This window comes from Cnephaeus nilssonii (assembly GCF_951640355.1).
Source record: "Cnephaeus nilssonii genome assembly, chromosome: 1".
Classification (NCBI taxonomy): domain Eukaryota; kingdom Metazoa; phylum Chordata; class Mammalia; order Chiroptera; family Vespertilionidae; genus Cnephaeus; species Cnephaeus nilssonii.
In genome coordinates, this window is record NC_137072.1 from 66,575,119 (window position 1) to 66,600,576 (window position 25,458).

The following is a 25,458-nucleotide window of genomic DNA, read 5'->3' on the forward strand; positions in this document are numbered from 1 at the left end:
ATAGTGATATTTACACTTTGTTGTTAAAATAAAATAACCATGTCAGGGGACATTGATTTATTTAATAGTTGCCACCAGGATTAATGATATGTCAATTACTGCACTATGTAATTGTTCACCTCTCCTTAGAAGCACAAACTGGGGTTAAGAAGACCACACCATTGGCCACTGGGGGTCACTGTTGCTCCATGGGTTCACACTTCAATGTGGTAGGGTTAATATTTTAAGAGTGGGTCATATCCTAGGGGAATAATTTAGGGGACCTATGGTTTTCCCAGGGATGTCAGAAGTTTGACCAACGAAGCCTGGGTAAAATCTATTCCTGAGAAAATGCCAAGTTAGACCATTATCATCCATGTGAAACATGTGGTTTTGTTTAGAGAGTGCCATACAGCTCTGCTTGGTACTGAAAGGCAGTCACTTTTCCAAGCCCTGGGTGTTTAAGTACTGCCAGAGTGGTGGGAACTTCATGAGAAATGCCACGCTTTTCAATGTTAGTTCTCCCCAATGTCTTTTTTATGCAGGTGAATCCAGTATGGTTTTAAGCATATTTTGAAACAGAAATTTGGTAACTTGCCAGAGATCACGTGTGAATTCAGGAGGAGGATTTAGGCCAAAACTCTGGCTTCTTAATTTCAGGATTTTGAACCATGTTTCTCATGGCTCAGAGGCACCTCTGCCCCCAAGAATTGGTATTTTTCAATTTCATGCTCCTAAAACTCCTAGTATGGGAAACTGGAAAAAGTTAAAAGGTTAAGGAAATATACAAGTCTAGAGAAAAACAAATCATATAGAAAGATGGCATACCATATATTTTCTAAAATAATTCTTTTGTCAGAGAAAGAAGTCTGATTGGTCTCATGCCATCTTTCAATTCTAATGAAAACAATTAACCATATGTTAGACTTCAACTTTATTGTGAATGGGCATACATTTTTAAAAAATTAGTCTTGATGGGCAACTGTTTCTTACTCTCTCTTTCTAGACATTTTAAGTGTGTGTTAAAAAGAAGGCTACCTTTCAATGAATTAGCTTTGCAAAGAAAGGTATTTCCCCTTTAAAGAGAGGAAGTTCATGTTGTCCTATTTGGCATGTCATGTGCTCTCCAACAACAATAAAACCTGTGTAACTGACACAAACTGCAGTGGGTATTGTACAATAGAGGTCAATAGGCCACTGTTTATTTCACCAGTATTGGTCATTCCCAAAGAATATGTTTGCAGTCATTTACTTTTCTCCATTGCTCTATCACCCCTCCGTCATCCAAACAGCTTATGATAATGCCTCTAAAGAGTTTTTTTAATGGATAGGTTTTCCCAACATTATTCTGTTATTATTAGTGTTTTAATGGCTTTTATAATATTTACATTTCATAGGAAGTGGGTCTACTTAAGTAGATGAGGCCTTGTGGGATAAACACTGCTCTGCATCATTATTCCTTGGTGCCTGGGACCGGGCATGCTTCAGGCTGAATAAATACTTACAAAGTGAATGAAAAACTTATAAGAAATAGCATACCCTCCATTTTATCTATTTCTATGGAAATAATTCCCAACAACAAAAACAAAAGGTTCAAATGACCCGGAGTAGATATGGAAAATATTCACGGGTGTTCCCTAGGAACATTCCTATCCTTTTAAAAACTAACTCACAAAAGATAGAGTCAGAAACAGTGAGCAGTCTTTGGTGGGCTCACAGAATTCAGCACTAACACATGATTCTAGGCTTATCAGGAACCACTCAGTTTTCCTGGGAGTTTACCCCCCTTTTTTTTTCTCACTGTGGAATCCTCTTATCAAGCTGCCATTGGAATGATTATGTCACCCAAAAAAGATCCATGCAGTAATTTGCTCATCTGAAGCATATGGCTATTCTATCATTTTTGTTTGTTTTTGAGTTCTGATCATATTTCTCATAACTCCTTATGTAGTTGGGGAAATATATCAATCCCAAATGCAAATCTGTGTTATTTCCCTCCCCAGTCTCCCTCACCTCCCCCTTTTTAATTGATTTTAGAGAGAGGAAGGGAGAGAGAGAGAGAAAGCATCCATGTGAGAGAGAAACATCAACTGGTTGCCTCCCATCCAGGATCGAACCGGCAATGTGGGTGTGTGCCCTGACTGGAAATTGATCCTGCCACTTTTTGGTGCACAGGATGATGCTCCAACCAACTGAACCATACCAGCCAGGCTCCAGTCTCCAGTCTCCCTATGTAATGAGGATGAAATATGACTTCATCAGTTTATGTGATTTTTTTTTTTTTTTTTTTTGCTTAGGTAACTCAGTACATCAAAGTTAGGATTTTTAGAATTCATAATTATGAACAGCAATTGGAATTGGAAAACTCCGAAAATTAATTGATGGTGTGTCATTTTGAACTCATTAAATGTGAATTTCTTTTTTTAGAGTGTATAGGATGTTTGGTTCAAAGTATCTAGATTCTTTGCTGCCTAATTCTGTGTCTTTGCTATTCCTAGCTTTTGCACCATTCCATGCAAAAATAGCTTCATTCCTCTAATCCTTGTTGGTTCTCTGGGATCTCTGTCAGCAACAACAGTTCAATCATTTTCATTTGAAATCTCTGTTTTCCATCTTTGGGAAGGTGGTGAGAAGAGAAGCAAAGGCATACGGCTTGGCTTTAGCTACACGGGTATTTTTCATCTCATGGCAGAATTCCAGGGGTCTCTCCCTGGGAGAACAGATTGGCTGGAGGGGCTAGAAATCAGAAAAATCCAAACTGCCATGCCTGTGAATGAAATCTGCAGTGGTCAGGCCCGCTCGCACCTGCCAAGCTGTGTATGATGTCCTGGAGTTGAATTTGATTATAAATGCATTAGCAGGGGAGAGTATGTCATCAGCTACGAGCCTTCATTCCTGACCCGGGCCATGGGGTTTTGCTCCACACTCTTCCAGTCCAGCCCACATGGGTGTGATAGCCCAGAAACTATCTAATTGGAATCAGTGAAAGGGCAAAGCCTGGAATTTGGGAAAGGCAGAACACAGCTGTTCTGAATTACAGAACAGGTTGTCGACTTTTGCAGACACAGAGCCCCGCCGTATAGAGCAGGCTTTCGCTCGGGAGGCCACAAAGAAGGAGGGCCAGCAGAGGAGTCTGGCCTGGGAGGACTTCTCTCTGGGGCAAAATGTATATCTGAAGTCTGAAAGTTTTTTGGCGCTTCAGTTATTCCACATGTGTTTGCACTGATCTGGTCAGAGACCTTATTTTCCTCTGTTGCTTGGACTATATTTCTATTTAAACAGCTCACTCTGGTGACCGTGTTGGACACTGTGCTGATAACAGCGATGCTGATTAATTACCCCTAATGGAGCAGCTTCACATTGCTTTATGTTTCCCATCCTTTCGGTGACTGTACCGCTTGAAAGCCACAAAGCCTTAAAGGGAGCCACCAGAATGCTTTACAAGTTCAGCAGATCCACGCTAGGTGATGAGAGACTTGAGAACTCCATGTAACAGCCAAACTTCCACTCTCCACTTGGCAAAGGGAGGCTCAAGCTCAAGGAGAAAACTCCGCACTTATCCCTGTTATGTCTCCCTGGAGTTCTGATGCCATTCCAAGTTTTGACAAATATTATGATGGGTTCAGTTGCTGCAATCGATGCTCTCCTGATTCTATTATTCTCCAAAGAAACATTACTGGAAGAGCTCACAGGCTGTTGAACCCACAGAGAGGGATCCTATTTTTGGCTTTGTGGTGTTTAAAAAGGGACTAGAAACATTTACAAAACTTTCTCTTGTCTAACATCTTTTACTCTCTTGATCCCTTTCCCTGTGGGGTCTTTCTTCAGCCCCTACATGTGATTCTCTGTTCCCCTCAGTCTCAGCAGTGGCCATTAATAATAATATCAGTAGCAAATATTCATAGAGCACCTACTATGTGCAAGGTACTCTAGCATCTTTTTTTTTCACTGTGTTTATTATGTAGACACCATTATTATTATTATTTATTGTATCCATTTCACAAATGAGAAAACTAACATACTAACACATCTGGTAAGAGGGGGAACCAAGGATTTGACTCTCAAATTTACTTCTCAGAGCATGACTTCTGGGCCATCAGCATTAGCAACGTCTACGAGCTTGTTAGAAATGCAGAATCATAGGCTCTACCCCAGAGCCACTGGAACAGGTCCTGCATGTTAACATGATCCCCAGGTGAGCTTCAGGCACATTAAGGTTAGGAAGCCCAGCTATGACCAAGCATGTACATTTAATCATTCTGCTGCACTAACATACTTCTCTCCTTAAACATGTCCCTGCTATGCTTAACTTAGCCCTCCTAAGTGTTTAAATTATTATCCTTTTGGTCACTGAGAACCCTGGTAGACTTCTGCTGAAGCAATAGCAAAGTGTTTGAACAGTTAAAGCAGGCAGAGCCAAGAAGAAATGGGGTGGTTTGGGGGGATGGAGACCAGGCCAGGTCTCCAGAGTTAGGGGTTGAAAAGTTAACCAACTCCACATTATCATGGCTCCCTACACCCTGAAACCTGGAGTCAGGAGGGCAGGGGAAAACTTCTTCTCCAGGCTACCCAAGAAATCACATCTATGAGGGTGAGAGCGGTTATTTTGAAGACTCGGAGGCCCACTTAGAATCAGTCACCCTGGGTTTAGAGACAGATCTTGAATCCATTTCGTCTCTCAACACCACAGAGCAGAGCACTCTGTAGAATACTCAGTGCTGCCTGTTACATTTGGCACTTTCATTGTGTGTTTTAAATGCTTTCCCAGTTCCAACAACTTTTGTTTGATCAGTGAAATGTCCTTTATGAATATTAGGGAAGATAAGGCTTTTCTATAATTGTAAAGATATATAATATTTACTTTGTGTTTGGGTTTACAAAATATGGAATCTGCAAAAAAAAATTTCTTTGGGAAAGTCTTAGAAGATGTAGTAAGCTTGTCCTTCTGACACATTCTACCATGAAAATGGAATTTCAAGCAAGTTCCTGGCCCTGAGGCTGACATGGCTTCGTTCAGTCTGTGGGTCTTTTGCTTTAAGTGTGTGTAGGTTTAGCATCTCAATGATCACAGGACTGGAATATGAACATGCTACTTCAACAGTCAATAAACAGAAGTTGGTTACTCTTTGAGGTAAAGGATTTTTTTCTGCATTTTTATCCAACAGCGAAAGTTGATTCACTTTAAGTTTAGAAAAACAAAAACAACACCTCTATTCTTCTTCTGAATTCTATTCCTAGAACCACTTTCCATTGTAAAACAGAAATTCAAACTGTGATAAGCTAAGAATGGAATTGCAGCAACAAGCTTACCTGAAAGCCAGAGGGAACCACTGTATTTTACAGGCTATAAATTCAAAAAAGAACAATCACGTGAACTTGTGTGCAAGATGGGGGTGGGGGTGGGGCTGGGGAGGCTTCTGAAAATATATTTGTCAGAATACTGAAGACTAATATGATGAACTACAGTCCCCATTGATTTTGAAAGAGACACAGTTAAACTCTGATTGGTTGAAATGAGTCTTGGGAGAAGATCCCAGAGTCACTGTATCCTATTCTTCCTTTCTTTTTGATGTGTATCAGGGAAGCAAATGCAATAACCATCTGGTGGATTTCATGAGGTGAGTTTACCTGGCCCAACCCTGATCCTGACCCCCGTGGGGACAATTCATCTCAGAAGAGACTATTTATCAAAAAATATTCTGCATCAGGACATCAATCCAGTTAGTCCTTCCCTATGTTCCCATGACAAGCACTCATTCTCGAATACCCCCTCCAAGATCAGCCTTCCACCATTTGGGATTTGTTAATTGTAGGCAGGTATAGAATCACATAGATGAATAGGCCATGTAGCTGAATATGCACTGTGTTTGGAAGCAACATACATACACACAAAAAAATACATATTTCACACATATTTTTCTCATATCCCTCTTTGTACCAATACTGACTTATTACTTTAACAAACATTAAAGAAAAACAAAGCATAACCATATTACCCATTATACTTTAGAATGCAATAAATAAGCACCCAGGTGGATATGTAAATGAAAACACACAACTTAGTCAGTGTGTCTTGCTGATTCTATGGAAATAGGAAGAACAGGACAAAGAACAATGGCTACCTTTGGCATGGGGAATTGGCATGCTCCCGAGCAATAATAGGCATCAAAGGACTTGGGGGAGATAATCCATTCACTCCAGCCAATATCCGCAAAGTCCACCTTAAGGTATCGCCTGGCACAATTCCGAGGTTCAATCCATTGCTTTCTTCTTGCCTTCTTCAGCGTCTGTTCATCAAACTGGAGTGTCTGGCTCTTCTGGTGAGGTCCCTTTCTCTGTTTCTTCTTGTTCTTACTCTTCTCAGGGGGCTGAGTCTGAAGGGTCTTGTATGGCTTTCTCTCCTCCCAGACCCCATCCTCCTTATACTGATATTCTGCCCCAGGAAGCTCATTGTTCTGCAGAGGGAGCAGGACCCCAGTAGAACGCTTCTTCCTCCGTTTCATAGAAAGGGCAGCCCTAATATGGCTATCCAATTTGGGCACAGCTCCGGTGGGAAAATTTCGGTGACCTTGTAAGCTTGATACCACACTCTCTGGCTCAGAAATGGCAGCATCGTTGGCATACACCAAGATATAAGGGTCAGGAAAGGATACCATCTCCTTTGGCGGCTGGTGACCTTTGGAGGTTATGTTAAATCCTAAGAGGAACTCCTCACTTTCCTTAGCCTTCCTCAAGAGTTGAGTGATGTCTTTAGACAGCCAAGACACAAGGTCTCGATGAGGTCTGCCCACGTCTGCCGAAAGATGACCCAGGAGTTGACTTTGGTCTCTATTGGATTTGAGGATCCATGCAGTGATATCGATCTGAATATGTTTCCTCTGAGCATGATGTGAGCATCCTCTTGATCCTGGACAACTCAGGCTGATGTTAATCAGCTCTCCAATATAGAAATATAGTGCGGCAGATAAAATGTTTTCAGACTTGGTTAGAGAAGTCAGGTTAAAAATATGCAGTCCCTTGTTTTCAAGGTTTCCTAGGGGGAAAAAAAGAGAGTAAACAGGAGCAAACAGGACCCTTACCTCACACCAGGTATAAAAATTCACTCAAAATGAATTAATGACCTAAATATAAGAGCTATAATCATGAAATTCTTAGAAGAAGACAAAGGGGTAAAATCTTCATGGCCTTGGATTTGGAGATGGATTCTTAGATATGACACCGAAAGGGCAAGAACCAAAAGGAAAAAAAAATAGATAAATTGATAAAATAGCTAAACTAGACTTCATCAAAATTAAATTAAAAACTTTTGTGTGTCGTAGGACATTATCAAGAAAGTCTGTACGACCTAAAGAATGGAGAAAATGTTTTCAAATCATATAACTGATTAAATCTAGTATCAGAATATATAAATTACAACTCAACAACAAAAAGGCAAACAAGAAGGGACCAGGGAAGCAGTGAGAAGTGGCAGTTCATCCCAGGTAAACCCTCTGAACCTGTTCCCAGAGCCCCCTTTTCTCTCACTTCTTAGGGAGCCAAAGCAGCCCCACCTAATCCCTCTCCTGTTACCGTGGGCCCTTCCTTGTTTCACTGTCCCCAGCTTTAGTAAATGTCCTCTAAAATTCACCTGGACTCCTTTGGTGAATTTTTTCCTGCTCAAAGTCAAGAACCCACACAATCCTGGTCCACCCTAGAAAGATCTGCTAAGGGCCAGGTCCCCTTTCCAGTAACACTCCTCTGGACCATCCAGAAGGCATGCACCCTGTCTTACCCATTTTAGACTTCGGACCTCTGCAGCTGTGAAACAATACATTTGTGTTGTTTTAAATTTAAAAAAAAATTCAAACAGAACAATAAAAATGGACAAAGGAATTGGATAGACATTTCTATTCAGAAGATCTATAGGCGGGCCAACAAGCACATGAAAAGATGCTCAACATCAGTAGTAGTTATTAGGAAAATGTAAATCAAAACCACAATGTGGTACCATTTGACACATACTAGGCTGGTTATAATAATGAAAAACAAAATAACAAGTGTTAGCAAGGATGTGGAGAAGCTGGAATTCGTTTACATTGCTGGTTGGAATGTAAAACGCTTCACCTGCTGTGGAAAATGGTTTGGCAGGTCTTCAAAAAGTTAATCATACAAATATCATGTACCCCCATGATTCCTCTTCTAGGTATATAGCCAAAATAATTGAAAACAGGTACTCAAAACAAGTACATGTACATGCATGTTTATAATAGGAGAATGGCAAGGACAGAAACAGCTCAACTGTTTCTGATGAATATATCCATACAATGGAATATTATTTAGCCATATAAAGGAATGATACATGCTACTGTGTAGGTGAACATTGAAAACATTATGTTAAATGAAAGAAGCCAGAAATAAAAGGTGGTGTCTGGTTATATTTATATGAAATGGACTTATCCAGAATGGGTAAGTCCATAAGACAGAATGCAGATTGGTGTTTGCTAGAGGCTGGAGGTGTGGAAGAATGGGGAGAAATTGCTTAATGGGTGTAGGGTTTTGCTTTGGAATAATAGAAACATTTGGAAATTAGATAGACTTGGTGATTGCACAACTTTGTGAAAGTATCAAATGCCATTGAATTGTGTTTTATCAACTATCTTTTTTATACTTAAACAACTTGGTTTAACATCATCATTATTATTATAACTAGGGGCCCAGTGCACGAATTTGTGCAACTTGAAAGGAACTGTGGGCTGCGAGGCTGCAGTGGGCATAGGCATGGGTCTCAGCTCACCCTCTGCACCCCGCCTGGCCCCTCCTGCCACAGCCCCTGGTCCCCTGTCTGCTGGCCGCCCCGCTCCCACTGCTCCCACTGCTGCTGCTCCTGCTGCCGCTGCTCCCACGTGCTGATGGTGCCGACCCCGCTTGCACCTGCTGATGTTGCGGAGAAATTGGGGCTGGCGCCAGCAGCAGGTGCAAGCAGCAGCTCCAGTGCTGGCAGCAGGTGCAAGCACCATGTGGGACTGCGGTGCACATGAGCAAGTAATTTTTAGTAACCACCAGAGGATTGCCATGATGACAGCTACCAGCACCCTACCTTGTTCTGGTGGCCCCCCCGGTTCACCTGCTTCACCATCTCGCCACAGCCGACGCCCACCATGTTCCATGCATGCCCCCTGGTGGTTAGTGCACATCATAGCAACCGGTTGTTCAGTTGTTTGGTTGTTCCACCGTTCAGTCTATTTGCATATTAGCCTTTTATTATATAGGAAGATATTGCTCCTGCCCTCCCTCAGTGGAGACATTTGCCATGATCATTTCCCCTTTAAAATTTTTATTTTTTTATTTATTATTTATTTTTTATTTTACTCATCACCCACTACCCTCCCCTTTGGCAACCACCACCTTATTCTCTATATCTATGGGTCTGTTTCTGTTTTGTTTTGTTTATTCATTTGTTTTGATTTTATAGATTCCATATATATAAGCGAAATCATATGGTATTTGTCTTTTTCTGTCTGACTTATTTCATAGCATAATACTCTCTAGGTCCATCCATGTTGTTATAAATGGCAAGATATCATTCTTTTTTATTGCTAAGTGATCTTCTATTGTGTATATACCACCATTAATTATGAGGCTACCAAGAACTCTTCCTATAAGTTTGGCACAGTATTGTAATAGCACAGTATTCTAATTATCTGAGGCAGTCTCATTACAAGCAGTGGTGGAATGAGACTCACCTTAATTCAAGTCCTGGTTAGGCACTTTAGACAAGCTGGAGTGCTCATTTATAAAATGAAGACAATGCCTACCTCTCCTGTCATTAGAATTAAATGAGATGTGTGTAAAGCAGTTTATAAAAAGTCTAATAAGTGTTTCTTAAATATAAATTATTGTTGTTATTAGTGCTGGTTTAACTGTATTACAGGGATATCTTCTACCTGCCTCATAAACTTTAGTCTGCAGGATAACAGCAGGTAAGCAAGACCATATATATCAATATTTAGATAATATATCTGAAAAAATAAGCTAAACATTCAAAAGTGTCATAAAGAATTAATGCTGCTTAGGGTTTGTCTGAAGATTATGACATTCCATGAATGTAAGATAATTAAACTGGTCAATTGCATTTCCAATTCTTCAAATCCAAAAATGAGAGCATGTAACAGAATAGGAGATTGATTAGTGTGGACAGAAGTTGGTTCCTTCTCTTAAGACAGTCTAGAGGTTAGACTCAAGAATCCAGTCCTGGTCTGGGTCACAGAGCCCCTCCTCTGTGCACTTGTTTCATATACATATTTGTTTCAGAAACATACACGCAACCACGAAATTATGTTCTTGATCAAAAACATATTTCAGTAAAAACAAAATATTTTTATAAAGACGTGGAAGCTTAAAATGAGTTCATTGAGTCCCCAAGCACAAGGGAAGTGCAATGAGAAATCTATTTTACTCATTTTTAACCTTGTGTGAAGGAAGAAGGAGGAAACTGCCATTTGTGCACATGTGCATACGCCATGACACCAGGATAATATTTTACAGACCTCCATGGCATTGGGGTTGTTCAGAGACTCTGGTCTTAATTCAGACCAGTCACCATAGCATATAGTTTTATCCAAACTTTGTGTAGCAGATGGACATTTAAAGTGGAAGGAAGAGAATTCAGTCTAAGAATGTGGCAATTGAATGGTTGCCAAACAAACACCAGGACAGGGAAGAAATGAACTCTGAGGGGGTATGGATGGTAGTGTCTTCATGGGTAAATTAATGGTGATCTTTTCCCCCACATTTTGCTTCAAAATGTTTTCTTCTTTCAAACATGTTTCCAGACACCTCGTGACCGGCTGTTAACCCGCCTCCACCCCTGTGTCTAATCTTCAGTATTTTCCCATAAATGTCTCCAAAATCTGAGACATGGCCTCTTCTGATGGTTTTCATTTTAATGTAGAACATTGTTTTGAAGTTAAAGCCCTATAGCCCAGTCCCAACTCCACCTCGCCCAATATCTGTCACCAGGCAAATAACCTAAGCTCTTGAAGTCTCAGTTTGCTCACCTGTAAAATCAGTACAGTAGTATCAACTGCAGAGTTGTGAGAAGAAATTGAAAGAATGCAGGTATAGCACATAGCACGTAGAAAAAAATACAACTAGTGTTAGCTAGCCAGAACTGTACTGCCCAGTATCAGTGATTAACCACTTAAATTCAAATTGAGAGGTTTTGTAAGTATAAAATACACACTGGATTCAGAAGACTTAGTTCAAATTGAATGTAAAATATCACATGAATCTATTTCATATTGATTAGATGTTGAAATGATATTTGGATGTACTGAGTTCAATATTGTGATTATGTTCATTTATAATAAGACTAGAGGCCCGGTGCATGACATTCATGCACATGGCGGGGGCGAGGAGGGTGGTCCCTCAGCCCGTCCTGCGCCCTTTAGCAGTCTGGGAGCCCTTGGGGGATATCCAACTGATGGCTTAGGGGAGTGGGCCTAAGCTGCACCAGACATCCTTGGTACTGCCACGGAGTTGGGAGAGGCTCCCACCACCGCTGCTGCACTCACCAGCCATCAGCCTGGCTTGTGGCTGAGCGGCACTCCCCTTGTGGGAGCACACTGACCACCAGGGGGCAGCTCCTGAATTGTGCATCTGCCCCCTGGTGGTCAGTGCTCTTCATAGCTACCGGTCATTCCACTGTTCGGTTGATTTGCATATTACCCTTTTATTATTTATACTAGAGGCCCTATGCATGAACTTCGTGCAAGGGGCTCAGCCCCCACCATCGCAGCTTCATCTGGAAGGATATCCGGTCTAATTAGCATATTATGCTTTTATTATTATCATAATAATAAAGAGCTAATATGTTAATGGTCAGGATGCCGTAACGTGTAACAACTGATCACAGGAGGCTGCCTGCACATGCACGGTGGGGCCTGGAGACAGGGCAGAAGCAGGGAGGGGCCCAGAGGAGGTGGGACCATCCTGTGCTGGGGAGGGCGGGGATGAGAGCCCATAGTACCCCCTCACCAGGCCTTCACCACCCACCACTCGCACTCAAAGCGCCCCGCTGCCCATCTGCCAGGGGAAGGAGCACAGCCCAGCAGGTGGGAGGCTTCTACGCTCTCTTCTGGCGCCATGACGGGGCGGAGCTGTTGTGTTGCTCCAGAGATGGGGTGGAAGTGGGGAGGTGCCTGGAGAAGGCGGGACCAGCCCAAGGTGACGCAAGGGACTGAGGGCAGGGCTTGAAGCAGCCAGAGAAGGCCAGAGGGGTCGGGGGCTAGGCCAGGCGTGCTGAAGCTCTGCGTGGAGAGGTTCAGGTGTCAAGGCAGTGTGGCAGGTGGGTGGGCGGAGCCACGTGATTTCACACGCTGGGCTCCTAGTTGATATATAAAAGCCAAGCAACTGGAACACCAGAACAAGCGGGACAACCGGTTGCTATGACGCACACTGCGGCCGGCCAATGGGCCCGATCAGGGGGCAGCTCCTCCCCCAGGCTGGCCCCAGCTGAATTGGGGGTGGGGCCAGCTGGCCAACTGCCTGTGGCCCCTCCTCCCAGCCAGTCCTGTCCCCGATTAGCCCCCAATTGGCCCCTCCACCCTGATCGAGGGTGGGGCCAGCTGGCCAACCTTCCCCTCCCCCTACCAGCCTGGCCCGATCAGCCCCCATGTGGGGGGTGCTGGCCGGACCCCCACCCATGCATGAATTTGTGCACCAGTCCTCTAGTATATATATAGAATATATATATACTTGGTCTCCCTTTTCTGGCACAGAGCTCCTAAAACCCCTAGAATTTCCTCAGTGTTGAGAACCATAAGTTGTCTTTTGTTATGCGAATGAGGTGACTTTAGGAGGTCAGATAAAGCTCTAGTCTGGTTGCCAGGGGAACCAACCCATTGGTTAAAGGATTAGAACTTCTAGTCCTACTCCCTGGCCTATCTGGGGAGGAGAAAGGACCTGGAGGTTTAAGTTATCACCAATGGCTGATGATTTCATTAATCATGCCTATATAATGAAGTCTCCATAAACCCTCCCAAAAAATAGGGTTTGGAGAGCTTCCAGATTGGTGAACACGTGAATATTTGGGGAGAAGGGGTTATAAAAGCCTCCAATTATGTAGCCAATTGGTCAGAAATATAGGTAACAACCTGGACTTGCAGTTAGTGTCTGAAGTGGAGGGTGGTCTTGTGCGACAGAGCCCTTTCCGTGGACTCGGATGCTGTGTCCAGGTACACAACATCAGAATTGAGTTGATTTCTCAGAGGCCCTGCTTATTGGTGTGGGGAACCCTTCCCCCTTCAGAATTGGGTGCAGAACATTTTAAATATATTATTCAAATTAATTTCTTCTGTCGCTTTTCATATTTTTAAATGTGGCCACTAAAATTTTAAAATTACATATGTGGCTTGCATTTGTGGCTTAAATTAAATTTCCATTGGACAGTGGTTGTCTAGAATAACCACCAGTTTTAGTAGTCATATAGTCCAAAGGGGAAAAAAGGTCATATTTTTTCCCCCACAGATAGAGAAAAATTGGGATTTTGCTAACCATGAATATGTAAACCAAGAAGTAAATTGGACAAAAAAATTCCCTTCTTGGAATGCACCATACTTTCCTTATCAAAGACTTATTAGATAAAGATAATATTGGCGATTACTTTTTAATTTTTATTCCAGTAACACCTAATTGGTTCCATCTGCAACCGAAAGTCTAAGACCAACAAACTGTTCTAAAATGAAGTTAAATGGGTCATTTAGCAATAGTACTGTCATGGCATAGAGATTATATACCCAGCTTTGTGTTATCTGTGTATTACACACAAACATCCACTACAACCAACAACAGGAACCAAAGCAAAACAAATGTTTTACTTAACAAATATGAATTTTGTACTACTAGGTGCTGGAACCTGGGCTGGGTCTCGGGGGTCTCGGGACTGCACAAATGCCAGCTGCTACCCACATTGTGAATTGATAAACAATATGCAGGTAGCTATGCCATGATGATGTTACTTGCTGTCAAAGGTGTTAACTATGCTCTTACAGCACAGAGGAGGGAGCAATGAACTTTGCCCATTAAGGAGAAGAAGAATTATGATCATACCCAGGGAGGAGGTAATTCTGAACCAAACTTTTAAAAATGAAGGAAAAAGGGAGTGTTGGGGGCAGGGGGGAATGGGAGGAGCACATTCTAACAGTATGCTGGATATCTGGGAGCTCTTGAATAAGCAATATTTCCCATGTTTAGAATAGGAACTTATAAAAATATTCTGTATTAACCTAGTTACTTGAAGTCATAACAGACATCTAAGCTGCCTACATTCAGAAAAGGAATGGTCAATAAACATTTAGCTCCTAAAAGAAGGTGTCCTATGCCCAGCACTTGATGCCTTTGCTCGCCCCCCCCATTTCCACCCAAGATAGGGGGCTCACTCTCTCTGCCTGTTCTAGATTCCCTCCTCCCCACTTTTTAAAACAAGAAGCTTGAAATCTCAACCATTCCACAAAACATTCCTTGATTTTTTCTAACCCACATTTTATTTTTGCTTTCTCTAACTTTAAAGCACTTAAGTTCTGTGCAGGTCAACGTTCTTTCCCTCAAAACAACCCAACAAATACTTAGTATTTACAATGGACAAAAACATTACTGTGAGAGTTGCATGGATTTGAGCAAATAAGTATGGAGGTATAAATAAGAGTGAGATCATACCTCCCTGCCAGAAAAAAATGCAATAATATCTATTCAAATATTCTCATTATTTTTTATTTTTTAGATATGATATCATTTTAACTTTTCAAATGAGTATCTTCCCATACTCAGTAAGTAGAGTTTTGCCATAGGCTTCTCTCTTCCCCATGAGTTGTAGCATAGATATCTATGTTCAAACAGTGAATTAAAAATGCTTCAGTGTTCACTTTTTCTATTCTTCTGATATATATCAATTTGGAATTATTGAATCTTAAACCTGAGGTATAATTTTTGATTAATAAGAACAAAGTGACATGTTAATAATATAAACAAGTGGTTTTTATCAGGTTACAAAATAATAGCTTATGCATTTTTAAGCTGTTTATAGTCTTTGGGTACTAGGAAACATTAACTGTACACCACAACAATCCAATGATATCTAGAGTTACATACTTTATTCTGGGTGCTCTCATTTTAACGAGGTTATTATAGAAGAGACTAACTAGGCAAGTTATCAAGATACTGAAGAGTCTAGAAATGTCTGTACAAGTTTGAGTTGCCAAAATAGAAAATCATGGACTAGAGGAAAGAAAGATTTAACAATGACATGAGAATAGTTTGCAAATACTTGAGGGGCTTCCTGCCAAGAGATCAGGGTTCCCCTTTCTAGTGTCAAAGATGAGAATGAGATATAATGGTGATAGTTGAATGGAGGAAAAATCTAAGCCAATACAAGTCATGATTTTCTAAGTGTCTAGCTTGATATTGAGACCTTTCTGTGGGACTCGGAGATAGATGGTCATAATTCAGGACTATTACAGGAAGATCTCCTTATGGTAAGGAGGGTGTGAGAGGTGAACCTCACAGATCCCTTGCAAGGAACTACAACAGGCTTGATTTCCAGTTCCTCCCAAAGAAATATTTTTGACGCCAAAATATAACTACCAATAGGTGGTGCTGTTTTCTCAGTTTGCTGGCATGGACACAAGCTTGGATTTTCCTTGTTGGGGATACATCTACTGCAATCTATTTAGGATTTACCATGGCATTACAATCTTATTTTGAATTTTCTATAGTTGTAATATCTTTGAATTGAAAAGGGGTTTAGAAGTCAGGCGAGTTTCTGAACAAGCCCTACTCCCCTTTGCACACCTGTTAGGACTCTGTACCTGCTGCCGCTTCTCCCTGACATGCCTTCATCCACCTTTGCTCTCCTTGAATTCCAGATTTGTCTTGTAAGACAAAGCACAGGCTCAATCTCTTAAAGCAAGCTTGACATGACAACCCAAGCCTTCCGTTCAGACCCTGCCTCATTACCATTTTCATCATAGTGTTGCTCCTTCCCAAGACCATAAACTCCTTAAAGACAAGGCCCTGTAGTAATTAACACCAGACTCTTCAGCCCCTAGCATAGGGCTTAACTCTTAAACTGTGCTCAGTAAGTGCTTCTTTCATGAATAAACAATTTCTCATTATAGAGAGGCAAAATAAAAGGAACACAGAAGTTAGCCAGTTAGCTAGCAATGGATTTTGGAGAGGAACCCAGGTCTTCTGTTACCTATATGGATTTTTTTTTAAGGAGTTTGATTACTGAATCAAAACAGAAGATTTATTTTTCATCTGAAAACAAAACACCTGCAGCAAATGACACAGGCCTCATCGAGGAAACTGACTTAGGACCAGCCAGTCATACCCTTGCAACAGTTTGGCTCCTCTGGGGTGGGGTTGGGGAGGCAGCTTAGGCGGAGCCCAGGGAGTGGTAAGTGGAAGTCCACCTTCGTGCTGGCCCACACAGGACGTTTTCAAAAGGAATTAGGACATACAATGGAAAGCTTTCTATGTAAAGTTTGATTTTAAAACAAATAGACTAAATGAAATCTTGATGATTACTTAAATCCCCAGGGAGCAGGGAAAACATTTCAGTCATTCAGAAAATATGTTATGAAGAACAACTTTTCCCCTACTACTTTCTCTAAACTAAGTATAGATGCCAGAAAGGCCAGGGGTACCTAGGACAGGGCCATATACAACCACCATCACGGGCAAAATACCTGCTGCAGGTTACTGGGTCAAGACTACAGTTTCTTTCTGCCACCCTCAGCTTTTGGGCAAAGGCAAGGTGGAGTGTTTCTAAATAGAACACCAAGTCATAGATTTCTGTTTTTCCTGCAGAGTCCCAGTCAAATGACTGAGTTTTATGGGACCTCAAAACAACCATTCTCTATGTCCTAAGTAAACCATGGCCAAAGATGATATAATGTATGTTTTTCTAAAATGGCAAAATATTCATCAATCAGTTTATCTTCTCTAAGCCTCCATCCAAGGGCATTCCTAGACTGTGAGCTCTCAGAGGGCAGACCTATGTCCTATAAATCTCTGAACTTCTAAATTATTTTTTTTTTGCACAGAATGGAGCATTTATACCCTGAAAAATATTTGTTAAACTTGTTGAATGAACAAATGTGTAAACTTACTTGGTTCAAAAGTGTTTCCTACTTAGCACCAAAGTGAAAACACTTTCAAGTAGCTTCAAGTTCCAAAAGTCAGCAAAAGCCCTTCTTGGGTATAAGTACAATGTGGAATTTTCTTTCCGTCCATTAAAAAAGAAGGATTATTAGAACTGTGTATACAAAGTAGAATAGTATTTCCATTCAACTATATATGGTAAAATGCCTCATGAGAAATTCTCTCATGGCAAATTTTATTAAAAAAAAACAAACACCTTTGCCTGGCTGATAGCTTTTCTATAGTTTCTTCTTATCTAGTCCCTTCAACAGCTAACTCAGCTCAACTGCAATATTTACAGAGAACCTGTTATGTAGCAAACGATGCCAGGTCCTCAGAATACAAGAACGAGACTTGCTTTATAGGCCCCTGTTCCCATCACCCTCTCTCTAGCAAATGGATTAGACTCCAAACTCTCCGCAGCTGTGAAAGCAGGGCAAGAAATGTTGATTGACTTACTCTAAAGCCTCCCCAGGACCCAAACTGTCCTAAGTACAGTAATACACCTTCCAAAGTGAAAGATGCTTACCATCATGTAAATTCATAAACCATTTGTTCATGGGAAGACCCACTAAAAGGGCCAGGACTCACATGTTCACCAATCTTAACGTTCAGACGCTAGTTATGATAGGATACTCAAAACTCTAGGAACATAAGCTTAGAGCAGTGTATCTTAAACATGCATCAGAATCACTTTGATGGCTTATTCAAACAGAGACTTCTGTGCCCCACCTCCCAAGTTTCATCAGTTGGTCCTGGGTGGGCTGGGAAATTTCTACCAAGTTCCCAGGTGATGCTGATGTTGCTAATCTAGAGACCATACTTTTAGAGCAACTTAACTTCAAGAAGTCTCCATAAAAAAGTGCAACCCTGCTCCACTCAGCCACCAAGATCAGGGCAGAAAGAATAACTTCTTGAATGTAGGTTTGGGATGGCATAAATTGTATTACAAGAGTACTGCCATCTCTTCCTATTTACATTGCCACTCCGGTATATCTTTTGGGCTCCAAACAATTGCACATTAGCAATATTTTAGACATGTTTAAGGTTTTGTGGGAAACAACAATCTCTCAAAATATTAAGACTACCGCACTTAGGCTTCTAAACTTTTAGTGCATTTTCACATTCATTTTCTCAATTGAGTTTCACCATCCCAATTGAGTGGCACAGTAGGTATGGCTTAGCCCTAGAAATATTATATGACTTTACTAATTAGCAGGTCAGCCCAAATTAGCATTGAGATCTCTTAACTCTTAGCCTAAGGTAATTGAAAAATTGCAACTCTAGGAATCTCTTCTCTATTGAAAACCATTTTTCTTAACCCATGCCTAAGAGTAGCAATTACACTCAATTCAATAATTTTAGATTAATTCCATGCAATTAAATTAAAATATTCTTTGAAGGAAAAGCAAATAAGATCATGTTGGCCCTCAGTTGTTTTAACTATAAAATCAGAGGACTGGACAAAGAACTTTGCATGTCTAAAACTATTGGGTGCAATGATTTTGTAAAATAATTACTTAACAGAACCTCGCTCAGTAAAGTAAGAACTTCCTGAACCTGGTCATACAGTAGGATCAGTTTGTCCAAACACTTTTGTTTCAGAGTGTGCCCAAATAAAAGTAAGGCACTGCATTTACTGTGGTTTGCCAAGAAAAGATGGATCTTAAAGGGAGGTAGAACATTGAAGGAGTCAATAAACCTACCATGATCACTTGATTCTATGACCTACGTGTGGATGTTTTAGATAGAGAGGCATCCACGCTTTTAAAAATATTGTCACTGAAACTGTTACCAAGAGTATTGCTTTTTGTGGAAGTATGCTAGGACACAACTACTCCTAACATGTGCATAGCCTAGAAATTTTATGGATTTCTAAATGTATTCCACATATGAGGGCTCTTCAGCTCCATTGTCATCATTTACCACAGTCCAAAATAGACATTATCCTGGTGTACTTGTGACACTTGATTAGTATTATGTCAATGTTTCCATTACAAAATTCTATTTTCATGGGTTCATAACATAATCTTACAAATTCACTCTGAATTGAAACTTGGCATAGGGAAGTTCAAGCTGAGACTATTTTGTGATGCCAAACTTCTTTCCACCACTAGCACCAAAATAAAGTTATTAAGATACTGATTACTAGGATATACAAACTGAATAGATGGGGAAGCCATCAAAATTTGAGGAGAAAAGTTCTGATGTTGCAGTCCCCAAATCCTGAAAAGTGAATAGAAAGTATATGCAAAGTTGCTCATTAATTGTGACTAGGCTTTTTGGATAGGTGTGATTTTATAATACCTAATAAATACAACAAACAATGGAGATTATATAAGAAATTTAATTGGTGTCTTTAACAAATGTGTATTTAAACAAGGAATTAATGGTTATAAAACCAAATGACATGTATGATCTCTAGTAAATTTTTCACAAATAGAGCAGCTTTTCTTTCAAAAGAATAATACGAGTTGTAAAATAATAGAATATCAATCCTATAGAGAACAATGAAGAAGAATTTATAGAGAAGCAAGGGAAATGAAGTTTAAAAATTACATTCACAACGTTTAAAACATGAGAGCAGGAAGATGATACCATGCAAGTTGGACCCAAGTCCAAAAGTAACAATATAAGTACACATCCTGAGGTAGATGCTGATGGGAAATCCTGAGATAGGTACTGATGGGAAATTAGACAGCTTTTTCTTGAATTTTGCATATGTTCGTTCTTGAGAAATTAGAAGGCTCTGACCCAGTGTTTTCCTAACTAGATATTTTAGAACCACAATTCTCAAAAATGCTCTCTCAGAGAGAAAGTGATCCAATCTTAAGGGAACCCTTTAGCATTTAAAGGCCCAGAAAGGTCCTAATATGAATGAAAATATCATATTTTTAGAAATTTATTTGAACCTGGAACCTAATTTTATGTATCACCTGTTAATATTTTCTACAGATCCTCTTTTCATAAAAATTTTTCCTAGAAAATTAGATCAGATTATTAGAAATCATATGTTTGGAGACAAGCTCAGTTATGTTTGCAAGTTCTCTGGCAAATACATCATGACACCCATTTCTTCTTCCATATCAGGAGTTGGACTTGCTTTCTTCAAAGCCTCTTTCAAATACAAAATTATATAATTTCAAAATGCTTAAGAGAATATTTGACATTCATGTCCCTAATTTATTTTTAGAAAAATCTGAACTGGGTCAATCAAGTGCTTATGAACTTTTACTGCTTAGATAAAATGTTTGTAACCCTCTTAATATATTCTTAATTATGTATATATTTTTAATGTACAAATATTCCCTGAGTGAATTATCTGCTTAGGGATTTTTTTTTATTGACCCCCATGGTCTCTTGGTCTCTTTCAGTGTGTCTAATTATACTAAAAAGCTAAATTTAAATTATTTTATATGTAACCCATTCTCCTCCTTTCCATTAGCATGGATAATCAAGAATTCATGGCATTATGGATTTTTAAATGTCAGAGATTGTAAAGCTGTCTTGCCTATTACAGTAAAAACTTCATTAAGGGCTATCATGTATTCCAAGTGATGTGTAATTCAAAGCAGCTGCACATCCACCTCCCCGTCTCCAGATGTACTATTGTCTTTTGAATAAAAACGTCAGATAATCTAAGTACTCTTTAATTTTAAGCCTAGTTTTGAGGTGCCAGGAATTTCAAGGTAACTATGTTTTAATAAAGTTATTATGTCTCCTTGCCATGAAACCCATAAAAAACGGTGCTTTCCCATGGGCCCATGTGTTTTACAGGAATGGCTCTTATTGGAGTGATTGTTCAGCCCTTAATTATGTCTTTCCTAAAGCCTTATATTTTAGTCTGGCACTTCAGAAACACATCAAATTATATTTTTTATTTTTAAATATCTTTGGTCATAGTAAGAAAGACTCCCCTTACTCATTTTTGGGTCTGGAATACCTCAATTTTCTTTTATCTATTGAAGTTGGTGTGATTTTTTAAAAAAAAGATGACACATATCCCTGAAATACAAATTTTTTGTACTTACATGTCATAAATTAAAATAATGACAGTTTCCTAATAATAATGCTCGTGCTTTAATTGCTATTCCCAAAGCGGTTAAATTTATGACGAAGAGAAAATAAGATTAAGTGACTGTGGAATGATGAGAAACTAATGGACACAGAGTATGTATCTTTAAAGATCAAGCCAGGAGCAAACCCAGTGTAAACTATTCTTCTTTTATTATATAGTAGCCAAGGACAACTTAAGCTAATATTAAAATAAGAGCTGATTTTAGATCCCTCTTGTCTTCCTTCAAGATGGTGTGTTTTTTTAAGCTGAACTTCTCTGTCATCAATAATTTTGTGAATTACCTTTTACAAAGGAAAGATAAAGCCTATCTTTCTGTAAACCCTTACACATCACAAAAAGACTTATGAGTGTGTCAGACTTAACGGTTTTGGCACACCAACTGCATAGCATTGAGGCAGAAGAAAGGGGTTGGCAGAAAGTGTACTTAGGATGAATGCCACCCACCATCAAGTAATGGTTTAAGTAGAAAGTAATCAGAGGGAGACCACAGCAGCTAAATTTCAACCAAAGATATTCTAGGTTTAGAACAATAAATAATTGTAATCAGGTATGTTCCAAGTAGCAAATAGGGCTCTAAGGCTATAACTCAGCCTGAATAAGCACTCGGAAAGTCTGCCGGATCAGCAGCTATTCCATATAAACAGCATACCACCTGACCTCCCATTAAAATCTGGAACACGGTTGGTACAGAGAAGCCCATGTGTTGTGAAATCTAAACATCATGGACTAGAAAACATATCTAATTTATTAACGCAGACAGCACTTTTCACTTACATCAGAATGTATGACGAAGGGTTACAAGATGAAGGGTGTTATGGAAATGCTGATGTGGATAAAGGAGAGGGACGCACATGAAAACCTTAGCACCTTCCTGGAGTCTTGCCTTATTAGAGCCAGAACTGCCTTATAATAAGGTCCTTTTACTGTGTTAGTAACTAAACACTCTTGGAAGGGGTCCAACATGAACCACCTCTCCAGGAGTTTCCAATGTGGTAATATGACACTTGAGCTTCCACAAAAACCAGTGTCCACATTTGATGAATAAGTCATTAAGACAGTCTCTAGGATGCTAAAGGGATTACTTTTCTTATCAGGGCACACAGCCTTGTATATATGCGCCACGCTGCAATTCATCATTTCAAGAGAACTTCTGGCCTCCGTATCAGAGTTTATCATTTGATGGTGTAAGACTACAGTGAGGCTGATAAGGGACACTTGGAAATTATAATGCACGAAAAGAGTTGAAGCCAAAAAACATACGGAGCCTGAGTTGTTCAAATCCTTATCCATCTCCCACTCAAAGTTCACTCAGCCTGAAACAAGCATGCAAAAAGTATGCAATATGTGTGAATGATACAAACTCACATTCCACCTCCAAATCTTGTGATTCATACTAAAAATCAAACTTGATACAAAAAAATGCTATTCATCTCTTGGGTGCTTCAGCTACTCCCTGGGAATATTACCAAAGAAAATGATTATCAAGGTAAGAGTAATCTTCGTATCTTCATGAATCCACCTGCCTTGCCCACCTAATACCCTTCCAATTCTTGTTGCTCCCACATAGCTCCTTCACTGAGCTCTGCCCTCAGACCTGCACTCAAGTAAACAGCCTTCACTGGTGTGGTCAGCTGTCCTGTGGCGGGTGTACTGTGGATAACCCAGAGCGGGTTTCTGTTTCCTTAGCAGAGGCCAGCTCCTTACGGATTATGCTCATGGCTTGAAGAAGAAAGTGAAATCTGGTTCAGCTCAGACTCTAGCTAAAGACTTCTGCATTAGAAAGCATAATTCACATTTATTGTAAATGTCATCATGCCTACGAGCTCCAGAGTGTATTTACAGTGTCAGCTGAGGGCTTCCCTTGATGGATGCTTTGGTTTTCCCTTTTTCCAGGAGTCCTACATATCAAAGCTTTGGGAGAGTTCTTTCTAGTGATTCTGACAGACCTGATATAGCATGAGGCATTGCCTCCTTACTTGAAGATTCTTGGCTATTTTTCAAGGTTCACTGAAGACAGGCTTTGCAGTTATGTCTCCCTTTATCGTGAATGCGAATGCAGTGAACAAAAAAGCCTGGTGCATCCTCAAAGCCTGTACACCCAGTTAATGTCCAGGAAACTTTCCCTCAAGCTGTTAGCACGGGAGAGGCAGGCTGTTAGCATAAGTTATTCCCTTCACCACGGGGGCCAGGCGAAACCCTGTTAAGCCACGCATTTCAGTCCACAGCGATCTGTGTGCTGAAAAATGGGATGAGCAGACTTTCATCAGCAGATTCCAAGAGGTGTTTACATCCACGGCTGCTTCTCCCACCCCCACTTCTCCCAGGGTGGATGGTACAGCCCTATTTGCCCAGATGGGTTTTAAGTAATAGAAACACCCGAGCACCTGGCTTAGTTTGTGTGTTTGCCACCAAGGGACTATCAAGTAAGAAGTGTCAACTACAGTAATACAGAGGACTGGAGGGAAGAGGGGGCCAGGTCTGGAGAGGCGGCTGTCTGAAAGAAGTAGGAAGGCGTCTAGTTCAAGTGTGACTTTTCTCTCTGGTGCCTCGCGGTTGGCATAAAATGACCTCTGCCTCTAGGTAAACATGGCTAAAGCCCAGTCCAAGGGAATTTCCGCTGACCGACTTAAGAAACATCAACATAAGTACCCCAGAGGTGATCCAGCCACCTAGGGCACGGGGGCTCCCCTGGGCACGGGGTAGCCCCTTTCTATCCCCACGCAGTTCCTCCAGCCTACCCCCTCCGCTGCTCCCAGCCCCTCTTCTCTCCACTCCTTCCTCCCAACTGAGACTCTAAACCTGGGCTTCCTCGCTGGCGAAATGAGGGGTGTGGTGGGAAGGAGGGCTTGGAGGGCAGTTGCGGAGGGTGAGGGAAGGTCTCTAGGGGAACAGAAGGGGCTGTGATGGGTCCGGGGGAGACCTGGGAAGGGACCGCAGAAAGCGGGGGCACTCACCTGCTGCTCCGGCTCGAAAGCTGCGAACCGTGTTGCCTTCGCGCAGGGCCCGGGGGCGCAGGGGCTGCGCGCTCCGCTCAGGGGACCCTGGTGTCCGCGCCGCCCGGGTCCTGCCGCCGCTGTACCTGTCGTAGAGCCGCAGCATGTGCTCCGACACCTTGTCGTGCGGCCGCAGCGCGGGGCCCGGGCCCCCACCTGCTGAGCGGTCGCTGGGCAGGGTGTTGCTGAGCTCAGGCAGATGCTGCCTCAGCCGCTCTCCCCGCGCCAGGCTCACGCAGAAGCAGCCCAGCCACAGACACAGCAGCCTGCGCGCCCCGGCCATAGCGAGGTCCCGGCCGCGCGTCCACTCCTCGCGTCGCGTCGCGTCGCGGGGGGACACCCCGGAGGCGCGAGGGGCCGGGCCGAGCAAGGTTTGAATGCCAAACGAGGTGGGGCGAGAGCGCCCGGAGCCCGGACGGCGCGGGAGCGGGACAGCCGCAAGCCCCACTTTGTGCGCCGCCGGCGGGTCGCGGGCCGGCAGGTGGGCGCTTCCCTGGCAGCGGCGCGGTTCTCCCAGGCGCGGGGCGCTGCGGGCGCCCTCTTCCCTCTGGCGCTGAGAGAGCTTAAGTCGCGGCGTGTGTGGCCCAGGGTGATCTCAGGATCTGCCTCTACCCGCACTCCCCGCTTTATTTTCGGGCACACCCGTCGGAAGCGCGGCGCTGGGGACCCGGACTAGCGCTGCGTGGGGCACGGAGCGGGGTGCGCGCGGCCGGCCTGAGGGCGCTCTCTCGCCAGTTCCGCGGATTGGAGCAGACGCGGTGCGGCAGGCGAATTTTGAGTGTGTGTGTGTGTGTGTGTGTGTGTGTGTGTGTGTGAGAGAGAGAGAGAGAGAGAGAGAGAGAGAGAGAGAGAGAGAGAGATTGACTGGCTCTGGCTTCTTTCTCTGGCTGCTCTGTACAGCCCGCACCCAGTCTCGCCCTCTCCCTCCTGGCTGCTTGGACCCGACTGTAGCAGGGACAGGAGGGTCGGGAAGTAACCAGCAGCCAGCAGAGGGAGGGAAAGAAAAGGAAGTAGGAGTGGTGCTGCTTGGAGAGAGGAGGGGGAAAGGAGAAGACCTAGGAAGAAAGGGAGGGCAGGAGAGACCTGTGTTTGTTTGTCTCTTTGTTTGTTTTTCACTGCCCTCCCAGAGCAGTGGCTGTGCCCTGGCCAGGAAGAGGGCAAAAGGAAAAGAAACTTCTTGGCTTCTCTCTCCCGATTCCAAAGGAGAGATCAAGATGGGAACACCAGCCT

General features: G+C 42.0%; 1 protein-coding gene across 1 annotated transcript in view; it reads right to left on the reverse strand.

Moving 5' to 3' along the window:
* Nucleotides 1–24,822, reverse strand: part of BMP3 (bone morphogenetic protein 3) — a 29,541-nt gene extending 4,719 nt beyond the window's left edge. The window contains exons 1-2 of the mRNA XM_079769086.1: nucleotides 24,190–24,822; nucleotides 6,102–7,012 (exon numbers count right to left, since the gene is read on the reverse strand). Of these exons, the coding sequence (XP_079625212.1) occupies nucleotides 6,102–7,012; nucleotides 24,190–24,511 (1,233 nt within the window). The 5' untranslated portion in view covers nucleotides 24,512–24,822. The remainder of the gene's footprint in view (nucleotides 1–6,101; nucleotides 7,013–24,189) is intronic.
* Nucleotides 24,823–25,458: the final 636 nt, after the last annotated feature.